General features: G+C 39.8%; 1 protein-coding gene across 1 annotated transcript; it reads right to left on the bottom strand.

Moving 5' to 3' along the window:
• Nucleotides 1–398: 398 nt before the first annotated feature.
• On the bottom strand, nucleotides 399–12,987 carry MGAT4C (MGAT4 family member C). The gene is made up of 4 exons (XM_018563199.1): nucleotides 12,904–12,987; nucleotides 11,162–11,311; nucleotides 5,553–5,697; nucleotides 399–1,921 (listed from the first exon to the last, which is right to left on the bottom strand). Exons 1-4 carry the CDS (start codon nucleotides 12,985–12,987, stop codon nucleotides 768–770), a joined length of 1,533 nt encoding a protein of 510 aa, XP_018418701.1. The 3' UTR covers nucleotides 399–767.
• Between the last annotated feature and the right edge of the window lie 724 nt (nucleotides 12,988–13,711).

Here is a 13,711-nt window from a genome sequence, read left to right as displayed (position 1 = left end):
CTTTTAAGTCACTTGCCCAACACTCTGTTAGCATTGAAACCAAATTTTAATGAATTAAACTGTAGTAACAAGTTGTTAAGCATAAAATACAAATTATTTAACCACAGTGTTCAATCACAGTGCTGAATTGAAATTCTTCTGTGCATAAAAATTTAAAGAGAATAGAAAAATCTCCTTAAATTTTAGTATAGAAAGAAAATAGAGGTAGTAAAATACTGAAAAGACAATACAATTTTAAACACAGGACAGAGCAAATAACCAAAAAACACATATTATTCTATTTTCATTTTCAAATGTTTGCACTCACAAGTCTGTATTCTTCAAGAAATAAAAAATAACTTTAGGCAATGGAAGAAATTATGCTTCAGTTTTATATAAAATAGAAAACATCCAAAAACACCAAGAAACTAAATGTTTTGCCTGACAGAAATTGTAAAATATAAATAGGCTTTTCCCCAAATAATGGGGTTGTTTAACTAAAGTAGCATTTTTTTCAATCAGTTTAGTGAGTTGCCATTTACTTCAACTACGCAGTCATGTGTAAGAGAAGCCCACTTTTTTGTAAATACTGCTGCACATGGTTGGGTATTTGATGTGAATGCAAGATCCAGGATCCCTGGGCTACAAGAAAAAAATATGACTTTAGTTATTACTCCGATTTGTCACTTTAATTTAACACATTAGCAAAAGAGGAGTCCATTAGGGAAATAAGCCAGTTGGCATTCAACTGAAGTGTCTTTCTTCCATAAGGAAGAAAAATCAGTGTTTCATTGATTTGCGTCAATAGTCCAAACACTTATACTTTTAATAATAAGCCATTCATTTTGGTTTTTAGTCACTAGAATTCGAATACAGTCAATGTTAAAAAGAACTTTACGATCTATGCTGTCCAATTCAAAGTTCCCATCTTTGAAGTCACCCAGTCTAAGATAAGTAGTACACTTTTTGTTCCTTTTACTCCCAACTAGTCTTTCTCCAACTTCTAATATTCCATGATGCAAGATGTCATTTTGGCGATCTTCTGTTCCTGTGCAGACTTTAATTTTGCTTATTTTGATAGGTTTTTCAAACACTATATGATAAAAGTCCCCACTAGAAGGAGTCTTTGCCCAGAAATATTCTTCTGTACTGCTGTATGCTTTATGGACATCATAATTTTCAAAGACATTCATATTTGTGTTGAGGATGGAAGAGGGGTTATCGGGTATATCAAATGAGTCCTCCTCGAAATCATCATCCTTCAGCTTATTCTCAGCACCTTTATATGATGAATAATATCCCATATGCTGAAAAAGTGATGGCTTGAATCGAATTGCTTCTTTCTGAGCTAGAAGACTTCTAAAATGAATAAGCAGCCAATCACAAGGCATTTCCTGGTAAAACATGAGTAAAAAATGGGCTAGACGTGGTAGATCATAAGCGTGATAGAGCTTGCCGATGTATCCCAGCTTTGAAAACTCCAAGGTGACCCAGTTTGAACCTTTCCGTGAGTTAATAACTTTTTTAATTGCTGTCAAAAAATTCTTAGAGCACCTGACATCATCTTCCAGCATGAGATAATAATCTGAGAGGTTAGCACAAAAGTTTAATAGGTAGGCATAGTCAACGTTTTGTTTGGATCTAAATTTGACTCTGGCATCAGGGTCATTGTAATTTCTTTTCAGACCTTCTAAGACTGGGTAGAATTGTACTGGAGTGTGGATAATTGCTAGTCTTCCAGCAATAATATGATGAGAGAATTTTCTTGATATATCTTGCACTGTGCTTTCACACCAGCTCAGGTCAAACTCTGCTAAATGAACAACTACAGCTATTTCTTTCAGTTCTTCATAACTTGACTGTTCAAATATAGACTTAATAGTTTCAAGTAAATAATTCCCCTTCTTCCTTTTCACAGAAGACAGTCCAATTGTAAGGAACCCTAAATAAAAATAAAAAAGTATTCACATCAAGTATATTATACTGCATTTGAATATGAAGAAGCAAGTTGTACTCTTCTATGTACAATGTATATTCTGTTCTGAATAAATGTCTTTTGACATGAACTGATAGATTGTTTGTGTGCTATTGTAATACCCCACTGCAACAGAAAAGTTATATAATGTTGTTATTATTTCTACCACTTTATAGCTGCTCATGCACCTCCCATGGCTCTGTGGCCTGCCTTATAGTAGATATGCCCGGTTGGCAATCACCCATATTAGGTTGGATCAATAGAAACATTGATGCATACATGTACAAGTGTGGCTGCCAAACAACTGCATCTTGCATCCCACGTAAACTGATAATCAAGTAGAGATATGTCAGGTAGGATAGTCAGTAACCACCTCTAGGTTTTCAAGTTATTAACAGTGAAGTTTGAAAATGAGCCTATTACTCTGAATGTTTTATGCTAAATGCAAAATTTAAGTTAAATCTTTCAAAAGATACAATATTACCCTAAATTTGTACTTAATTTATGTTAATGGGCAAAATTTAGGATAATAAGAATATTTTATAGGCCGAACTATCACAAACGTTTTAAATTTTTTTTGGTATCTTCTAGGAGACCATTTGCACAAAGTGCTTCCCCCTACTGTTATTCATGGCTGTTTTTTGCTGTGGACACCCCGCCCTCCATCCAGACTGCTGATATGGAGAGAGAGAGGGGGGATTTATCAAAACTGGAGCAGACATAATCTGGAGCAGTTGCCCATGGCAACCAATCAGCATCTCTTTTCAGTTTGGTCAGTTGAGATTTAAAAATGAGAGAGAGAGGCTGATTGGTTGCATTGCAAATTTGCTTCAGCTTTTGTCTGCTCCAGTTTCGATAAATTCCCTCCACAGTCTCTTGTACTAGCTGCCAGCTTGATACATACAAACAGTCACAATACAAGCCAGCAGCTAGTACTCTCGGGCAACTGAGCCCATACAAAAGCTACTACCGTGTTTCCCCGAAAGTAAGACCTACCCCGAAAATAAGACCTAGCACTATCTTCAGGGATTTCTGTAATATAAGACCTACCCCGAAAATAAGACCTAGTTCGGTGGTAGGTCTTATATTACAGAGATCCGCTAGGTCTTACTTTCGGGGTAGCGGCACATAAACTGTGTAAAACCCCCCCCGCCCACACGCCCGCCCACATTCTCCTCCCCCAGCCAGGTAAGACATCCACCGAAAATAAGACCTAGTGTCTTATTTCGTGCAAAAAAAAAAATAAGACACTGTCTTATTTTCGGGGAAACACGGTAGCTTTTGTTATGAATGACATCAGCTACGTTATCCAGCTCATACCACTTTTCTGATAGAAAATGAGCTCTTTCCCTCTGGGAACTGACACTCTCTACCAGAATAGAATGCAGGAGGGGGCAATAAAGGGCAAAAAGAGTGGAGTGCAGGAGGCAGCTGTGGGCGGTACAGAAAATGAGCTGCTCAGGAATGCTCACATCATAGAGGATGTGCTTTTACTGCAGATCACTACTCTCAGGCACTGAGACCAGAGCTGCCTGCCTGTAATTGCGGCAAGAGGAACTAGAACATTGGCTGCCAACTTGTGTTTTTGTAAATTGCTGCACTAGTTTGCAGCCGCCATCAATTACAAAACAAGCAGGCAGCTGGTACCTTAGTCCATTTTCCTGTAATAATGGGCAGGTGGCTCTAGGCTCAGTAGTCTTTCCTCCTGTACAAGGCAGAGCAGAGGAGGCACAGGTTTGCAAACGTTATACCCCTTTCCTCTGTGTATACTCTCACTTCCCCCTCAGCAAAGCGTGTGAGCTTCACTGTGACATATGACATATATGGAACTAGTATGTAAATTAGCAGCCCAGAGGTGGTTACCACAGTCCCTCAATTCAGTTCTAATTTTCAGGCAGATATGAAGCATGGCAGATTTATTTAAATGCTGTTGACCAAACCCAATAAGCATTCAATAGCAATAGATCTATATAGATCTATATCTATAGAGCTATATAGATATATATCATTTTAAAAAAACGAGATCAAGCTGATGTTAGAGTCTTCAAGTTAAGAAGATTTGCATGCTCTATTGACCCTGGTGGAAGAGAAACAAAACCTCAAATTTTGGGTTGTTATCAGAAGAGGGATACATGGGAATCTTCCAGTGGAGACACTAGTTCTGGTGACCCTGTTGACCACCAGGTATTTCCTTCTCTTTGGAGCAATTTCCTCTCCTGTTCTTGCTATCAGACAGCAAGTGAAGGGAAATCTCACCAATGTGACACAGATGTAAAAAAAAAGTTGATGGGTTATAATTCTCCTTTACTGTATTAAAAACTATGGGGTCTATTCACTAAGCTGCCATAGGCAGCCGAGTGACTCACCGACCCCAAGCGAAGTGAGCCGAAAGCTGTTCGGCTATTCACATCAGGCTGGTACGGCTGATTCCAGCCATATATCGGCTGAAATCAGCCGTACATCGGGTGGCTTTGGGTCGGCCGAACATGCTCAGCATGTTCGGCCAACCCGAAGTGCAGAAGGAGTTTTCGACTCAGCCGATCCAACATCTGAAAACGATTGTGCGGCGCTAGCAGTGACAGCTAGCTCCGCCCAACTGTTTTCTATTGGCAGGGCGGTTCTGCTGCCGTCAAAAAAAAAAAAGAATTCCCCATAGGAAAGCATAGCTAGATTCCTATTGGCTATTTCACTTTGCAATAGCCAATAGCAAACTAGCTATTGCACCCGCCCTCTGCTGCTGTCAATCACCAGGCGGGGACCTGATGGAGAATGGCAGGTCCCCCTCTGCTGGTTGACAGCAGCAGTGGGCAGGTGCAATAGCTAGTTTGCTATTGGCTATTGCAAATTGAAATAGCCAATAGTTGGCTGCCGGCAGAAAAAAAAAATTAAAAACCGAGCAGGGAAAGGTTTACTCTGCTCGATCAAGCAGAGTGAATCTTTCTGGGAGAAAGTGTTTCTCTCTCGGGCGGACGGGAACCTATTAGACTCCCAGAGCGTCCAGGGGAGGAATGACAGATGGCGTTCCTGGCTACCAGGTAACCAGGAACGCCATCTGTCATTACACACTGAGAACACAGAGAGGCCGCTCTCAGTGTGTAATGACACTGGTAACCAGCTAATCTCTCTGCAAGTGGCCCGAGCCAGCCGTGAGATGATGGCTGGCTCGGCCCAGCTGTCAGAAGCAGGCTGTCGGCCGGCCAATAGTTAGCCATTCAGCCAGCTTCGGCTTTCAGCGCGGCTCAGTGGAGCCAAGGCATATGCTGAGCCGCTCGGCCAACTTCGGGAGCTGTACGGGCTATAGGAAATATATAGCCCTGTATAGGCTATAGGAAATATATAGCCTTCGGGGCCGAAGCTAGCCAAAGGATCAGCCGAAGCTACGGCTAGATCCTTCAGCAGCTTTGTGAATAGACCCCTACAACAACAATTTGGCTTCAGTTCTACTATAACGCCTAAAGCGGGTGTGCTAATCTTGGAACTCAAGCACAAAGATTTACTACTGGAGCCCAAGTGAGATGTGAGAAAATATTACGTGGTTCAACTTTGGGCACTTTGAAAGCATTCTTTAATCTGAAGATTTTAAATGCATTTTACTTACTTTTTCTTGAAACAGGTATTCCAGCTAATATGCTATATGTAACATTTATAGATGATGAGAAATTAGAGAAATTTCGTATTGTATGGACATATTGATCTGAATTGAACTGGTGAGTTGAACCTTCTTTAACTCTTTTATCTTCTTCCTAAATAGATATACAAAGAAACAAAATATGCATTTAACCAACTACAAAAACTGTCCTGCACGTGTTTAAAAATTCCTCCACGCACTACTTGCAGATAAATTGATCAAAGATATAATTGTATTAAAGTTTTAAAGTTTTAGTTTTACTGCGTGTTGGACTCCCTTTCCCACTGCAGTCATACACATGTGAAGGAATTGAGAAGAGTACATTGTCTGGGTGGCCTCTGCTGCTTTGCATGCCATACCTGGTTTCTTATAATATAAACAATGTTATCACTATTTTGCTTATGTATGTAGTGCTAATTATCAGCATGACACCGTATATTGAGTAAACACAAAACTCTTTAAGACATCATCATTCTGGTCTACATTTTGGTTTCTCAGAAATAGGTACGCAGTCAAACAGACATTGTGTAACAATGTGTACAGTTGGAACAACCTCCACTTTTCTGTCACCACAGTTGTACAAATCAGCATTTCTCAACTGTTTTTTAGTCATGGCACCCTTTAAAAGTTTGCAAAATCTCAAGGCACCCCAATCTAAAATGTCATAGACTTTAAAGGGGCTCCCTCGCAAAAACAAGCAAAACAGTGGGTTTCCCCTTGACATTGAAGTGCCCCCTGCAAATTAAAATTCCTCCCCTTCACATCAGAATCACTCTTTGCATTAGTAGCCCTAAAACGAAACAAAACTAAACAAATTTTTTGGCAGTGCACATGTCTAGTAGCCCCCTTCACATCAGGAGCCTGCCTTTCACATCAGATGCCCCTATTTATATAAGAGTTCCTCTCTTTCTCATGAGAGAAACATGAGGAGCCCCCTTCACCTTAGTCTTTATTCCCACCTTCACATCACAGTGCCACTACCACAACATTTTGAGGAACCCCTGAGAAAGCCAGAATGCACACCAGGGTGCCATAGTTAAGAAAGGCTGGTATAGGTTGTCTAAATATAACTGCAGGACATTGGCACCAAACTTACTGCTATCAGTTTTTAGCACTTAGTACCTAGTTACAGCCTCTCTTTTCCTCTGCAACACAGATCTATGTGAGGACACTTGTGTGGAGGGGTGTGACTGATACTCAGCTCTTCTAGCACAGATTACTGGGCCAGAAAGGCAGGAAACAGCATTTCTATTGAACAATATACATTTTTAATCATGCACAAGCAAAAATCAGTCATACATCACAATATGTGCGGATATAAAGAGATAATGAGGTGTTGGAGTTCACTTGGGAACTTTAGTGGAAAATTTACGTGGGAATTTTAACGGTCAATCAGAGCAGTGTCTGGCTGACCTCCCTGCCATGGCTGTATGTGGGATCTGTGTAGGCAGAGATGCTGTCTGGTTCCTAAGTCACAGTAGAGAGCTGAAAATACCAAGGAATCAGCAGACTAGCATAACACATAGGTAGACTAAACCAGATAAATATATCACTGCACTTTTAATTTTTTTTTAGGCAATAAGTAGCACAGACAGTTTTTGACTTGATATGACATGACATTTCTGAATAACTTATCATTTAGGTGTATGTTTGAAGTGAATATACAGTAGGTTAAAAAAAACATGGAATAGGGTCAGATATGCACAAACAAAAATTATTGACACTGGAACGTTGGTTAGTGCTTTACAAATTATGTTGGTAGTAACAGCAAACATTTATTGTTGTACTACTTTTGAAGTCATTTAATAATACCATGGTAATAATACCATCTATCCAGTCATTTATTTTTTATATATATTCATCCGCCTGGTCTCAAAATCCCAGATTTTTTAAACTCTAAAGATTCTTGAAATGGAAGGCAAGACCAAAATCATAACCTGAAGATCCCAAGTATTTGACCAACACATACTGTATATCCTATCTTTCTCTTTTATTGTTAGACATCCTCCTATTACACACTTAAACCCTTTTCTGAAATTAAGGTAATGGTACTCAATCTTCTATTACAGGGGTCTCAAACTCAATTCACTCGGGGGCCACTGGGCAAATTTTCTTCTCCCATGGGGGCTGCTTGCCAAATTTCATACTTCGCAATTTGCATTTTCCTGCAGCAGGATACTCTAATCTGGCACTTACAAGCAGCAGCTGTCATTTATTCAAGTTAATGATAAGGTGACAGCCACTGCATGTAAACACCTGCACAGTGCATGTAATGGTATGTGATATGATGTGGTACATGTGGTTAGGAATCAATCACTCTCACTGAATGCACAATAAATGTGTTCAGGGAGAGTTTTCTAACTGCATGTAATCATATCACATACCATTTCATGTGGTGTGCAGGCATTTACATGCAGTGGCTCTCTCCTCTTGTTTCCCTCTTCCCTCCCTTTCCACCTCCTTTCCCCCCCCCCCACACACATAAAATAAAAGAGAGTGCCCCGTCACCTGCACATTCCCTAGTGATCCAGTGGTTGATTAGTAAGACCTTACTAATCCTTCCTTCCAGTCAGAGCTCAGAACTGTCAGAACTCCGTCCGAAAGGAATTACTAAGTGTCGGAGCTGACAGGAGTAGCTATGTGGTCTGCATCTGATAAAGATGCAGACCATGTAGCTGTTTCCACAAGTCAGGTACTGCGTACTTGACTTGACAGCTGGCTGTGTGCTGGAATTGGCCTGTGGGCTGGTACTTTGAGACCCCTTTTCTATTTTGTGACTAAAGGAAAAATGGCTGTGGAAGTATGGTTCCTTTGCCATCTGCTGATAGGAAAGGAGCTGTAGCACATTAAGTCATCCCTGTGCTCTACCTCCTTAAAGCATATTGTCACGTACCTGGTAGAGAGACTGAGGAGGCTTCTCTTGCACCTCGTGTCTTGTGGCCTTTGAGGATGGTGACAGAGGCCAGACAGACACTGAGTGGCACGAGTGCTCAGGGAAATCCAGAAATCAAGGTCACAGCAAGCCGAGGTCAAAAGCCAGTAGATCAGATAAAGTACCAAAGGGAGAAGGCAGAAGAATAATCCAATAAACGGTCCGAGGTCAAAAAGGCAGGCAGCAATCAAGGATGGTTGTTGTGGAAAAAAACAGGTCAAAGTCCAGGTAACGGTGATATTCAGGGCAAGGCAGGAATCAGGATACAAACACAAACAGGAGCTGAGAAGACAATCCAGCAACTACTGAGCATGTGAGCCGGGTTTAAATAAGGAAGTGAGCTAATCAACCCTGTCACTTCCTGTGCGCCATTTGGCGCGCTTTTATGCGCCGTATACGAGTCACTTCCGGTGCGCCCTTCTGTGAGGAAGATGTGCAATGCGCATGCATGAGCGCGTCCTTGGCGCATGCGTGGAGCGGGTCCTTGGCGCATGCATGGAGCGGGTCTTTTGCTGACACATATTCCTATTGTTATGCTGACAAACTGTGAGAAGCATTATAGCCCTAGTTGGCTTAGAGTGATGTCCCTTTCTCTCCCAGTAATGCGATGCAAGCCATTACAAGAAGCTAATATAAATACAGAATTATGATCTTACACTGGCTAAATTAAAAACGCTAGTAATTTTTAACTGGGACAATGGTTATTTATTTTATTTATGTATTTTTATGTGGAGTTTTCATGGTCGGCATCAGAATGTAAACAATGGGGAGCAATAGCAAGCCTGCTATTTCAAATTGCAATAGCCAATAACAGGTTGGCTATTGTATTGTGGTGATTAAATGTTATTTGAAATAGCTAATAGCAGGCTGGCTATTTAAACCTAGCCCACTGAGCAGAGGAGCAGACCTGAGTGAGTACTTATTCTCTCAGGTCCGTTCCTCTGCTCATAGGGCTAGGTTTCAATAGACAGCCTGCTATTGGCTACTGCAGTTTGAAATAGCTAATAGCAAGCTGGCTATTGCACCCACCCACTGAGCAGAGGAGCAGAGCTGAGAGAGAAAGTCTGGTCTGCTTTTCTGCTCAGTGGGTGGGGTTTCAATAGACACCCTGCTATTAGCTATTACAATTTACAATAGGTAATAGCAGGCTGGCTGTTGAAAATTCACCCACTGAGCATAGGAGCGGAGCTGTTAGAAATTGCTATTTTATTGCTATTTTATTGCAATTTGAAATAGCAAATAGCAGGCTGGCTATTGCTCCCAGGTGCTTACATTCACTTATAGTAATATGATTATTTTCAAGAGGAGAAGGTTCTACAGCCACACCCATAAAGCAAATATATAGACAAAAGGAAGAGTTCCAAAGCCAAAGGCTTTAGGGTGGAAAATCATGGAGGGCTTTTTAGGCAAGTATTAGACCTCCACAGACACTTAAAATTTTATAAAAATATCATGTTTTATTACAGACATTAAAATGTGCAAAACATAAAAACAATGAATGCATATTGGTGCTCAACCTAATTTTGGTTGGCATAAACCTTGTATACTCATATGCAGGAGTGATGAAAAGGTTATGATCAATGAGTCCTTAGTTGCAGCAAATGACTGTTGCTCATCTTGGAAAGCCTCAACACACATGCTATGCTATTTGAACTAACAGGCAATATCTCCATTGCAGTCCTCTCCACATTGCTCGGTTTTCTCCTGCGGCCCCCTAGGAAGAACCAAGGTTGTGACTATCTGAAGTCCTGTTTTGCTCACTGTGATAGGAGAATAGCTGCTGCTATATTCATAAATGGTTACAATCATCTACAGTAAGTTATTGGAATATGTTCCTCCTGATGAAGCCACGGATTTTCCACAACAGTAACAGTATCCGTCTATTGACTCCAACTAAGGACTCATTGATCATAACTTTTTTTTATCACTGCTGCATATGAGTATACAAGGTTTATGTCAAACAAATTTAGGTTGAGCACCAATATCCATATATTGTTTTTTGTTTTCTAAATTTTTTATGTCTCTAATAAAACATGATATTTTTATACAATTTTAAGTGTCTGTGAAGGTCTAATACTTGCCTAAAAAGCCCTCCATGATTTTCAGCCCTTAAGCCTTTGGCATTGGAAGTGTTCCTTTTGTCTATACGCTTACATTCACTTATCGGCTGCGGAAGCTAGCCGGCAAGTGAATAAGGCCATGGGGTGGGGGGTGCGTGGGCTAGGGTTATAATGCTTCACACAGTTCTGTCAGCATAACAATAGGAATATGCTTAAAGGAAGTGGAGCACGGGGATGATTTCATGCTACAGCTCCTTCATTGTCCAATCAGCAGCTACCAATCCCTGTGGGTGTTCCGGTAATTGGCGTTTACTGTATATCACTAACACATTTGCTTTGTAATCCATAAAATACATCAGAAAAAAAAGATATTGGTATATTTAATAACACAAAACACCACAAAATAATAACTAAATAAAAACACTGAATGAAAAAATGCGAACAATTGTCACAGTTGTTTAATTGCGGTGACTAAACATAATGCCTAAAGCTGTTCTGAAATTTTAATTATATCTAAAGTCTAGCCAATATCTTTAGCAATTAGCAAAATGGAAATGGATGGACCGGTATAATTAAATCATACTCACCACAACATATTCATCCTCGATGTACAAGTTCATGAAAAGGAGGCAAAATATTAGAACTCCAAGGAACGGTATTGCTGAACGCTTTCGAAAACATCTCATTTTATCCAGATATTCAAATTCAGTTGTTGTAGGAATAAATGCATATATTACCTAATAAGAAACATAAATTATAAATATTTTTTTCCTAATTCCAAATTTCTAGTCATAATGTTAGCAAAAAAAAAGGAAAAATATTATGCAGCAGGATACTGTGATGTCCTCTCTACCAGTGACATTAAAATATGTATGCACTTATAACTGTTACATAAGCTATATCCACTTACATTTAGTTAAAATTACAAATGTTACCAAGCCAATTCCTGATCATAAAGGCAAAATATAGTGGATTTTCAGTTAGCACTTTTTTGGGGGTTATTACTATTATTATTATTATACAGGATTTATATAGCGCCAACAGTTTGCGCAGCACTTTACAATATAGGGAAGAAATTATAATTACAATGCAATTCAAGACAAGATAAGGACGGCCCTGCCCGTGAGGGCTTAAAAGTAGTTTTGATTTCGCTTGTATTACATTTTCATAGGCCCGTCAATAAATGCTTAGCAACATAGTGATTTATTTGTATTCATTCAAAACTACAAGGCACTCACAACCACTGAGAGGTACTACAGAGCAGGTAGCACAGGATGCATGTGCAATAAGCAGGTACTGTTGCCTATATGTAAATAACTAACAATATTTAAAAAGGTTTCTTATAGTTCTTGTTAGTTGTATACTGTGTGTAAATGCAATCAGTATACAGTGTTTCTGTAGGCATTTTTTTTCTGTCTGTCCTTATTTTGGTGACAACTGTACGATTCTGGATTTCCTATCACTTTCTGTCCCTGGGTGACAGCGACTTATAATCTTCCAGGAGAAAGAGGTTCCCCTTCACATGACTGGATATTTAAAATGGAGGTTCATAACATTTTTTTAGTGAAGATTCTCAACTTTGATAAATCAGCTTCTATGAGTAAGGTATGACCTGGCTGGAAATAATAATTTAATAATCTATACATTTCAGTCCATTTCCATTGAATAGTGATGCAAATTCCTTTATTCACAGATAAAAATTCAAGAGGGGGCCATACTTATGCAGATACGAAGTGCAGGCACCTAGAAGTGGCTACATATACCTGCAGTAGCCTCCAAACCTTTTTATCATAGCCGAATGTTGAGACATTCTGACATTACCTGGAAGTGTAAATGCTTACCATTTAGTCCCTCCACATTTCTATTGGCCCATCTTTATGATGGGAAGCTTCTCTGACCATAAGAAATATGCAAGAAGGAATGTGGGGGCACACTTTTGTATTGTTGTTGGCCCAGACAGCAAATGGGATATGCTTATCTGTACTTCTAAATAGACATGTGCGATTCGTTTCGTTCCGAATCGAAATTCGGACGAATTTTCGGAAATTCGGACATTCGGATGTATCCGAATTCCGAATTACAGACATAACGAATGCAAACGAATCCGAATTTCCATTTCCGAAATTCGGTAGCGTTCGTACGAACGTTCGTTTCGTTTTCTGTTCTTATTCGTTTCTTATTCGTTTCTTATTCGTTTCGTTCGTTGGAGCAAAGTGACATTAGAGTCACTTTAAAAAGGTTCTGCAAAAGTCAGAGGGCCTCTATATAACTAGCCCTCACACTAGGATGAGTAATCTCAAATCCAGTTTCTACTTTAAATGTAACCTACTTGGAGGGTACCAGAATTACCAAAAATATCTTCAAGGCCATCTTTCCTCTGCTGCTTATTCATGTGGTTTAGCAGAAATGCCATTCTTAAAATTAATGTTCTCCTTTGTCTGCTCTATTTGTTCTAGACCTTACCCATCAGGATCCCTACACGCAGATTTGATTAACTTTATCTGGACTAAAAATGGTCTAGACTGGACTATTGAATTCTATCATAATTTAATCAGACTGAAGGTATCGGCTTCCTTGAGACATTTAATTAGTATGGTGTATCTCACTTTGCCAGAATCCTGGATTGGTGTATGTACTTCTAAACTTTGGGTTTAACTTGACCAGAAGAGCACATAAATCCCTCTGTCTGGTCTCCCCTGGTTACCACACACTCATTTGAGAGCACTCCAGAACCACCTCACCCTAAATGTTGCCCTTTCCACTAACATAATGTACACAACAAAGAAGAAAACAACTAGTATGACCCCAGGTCTAAGGAACACATATTTTCAACCAGGTTTGACAGACCACCAGTTTCTAGATCCACAAAAACTAGTCTAGACTTAAAGATTACATAACTACAATGGGTGTTCTCTTGCTTTTGGACCTTCAATCTCTGACTACTTCCCCTCTTTCTAGGTGAAAGATCTTGCAACTGCATCATTTTCTGTCAGTATTCTATAGGAAGCGTGACTATTCTCAGAAACTCACCCCTTTTGAAAAACTCTGCAAAGAGAGAGGAATACTTAGACACACAGTATATCAAACACACTCCCTCCTCTTGAACCCCCTGACCAATTTTGCCCCCTTTCTTGATT

Source organism: Nanorana parkeri, unplaced genomic scaffold, assembly GCF_000935625.1.
Source record: "Nanorana parkeri isolate BGI_ZX_2015 unplaced genomic scaffold, ASM93562v1 scaffold640, whole genome shotgun sequence".
Classification (NCBI taxonomy): Eukaryota; Metazoa; Chordata; class Amphibia; order Anura; family Dicroglossidae; genus Nanorana; species Nanorana parkeri.
The sequence above is the reverse complement of the archived record's forward strand: the minus strand, read 5'-3'. Positions and strand labels throughout refer to the sequence as shown.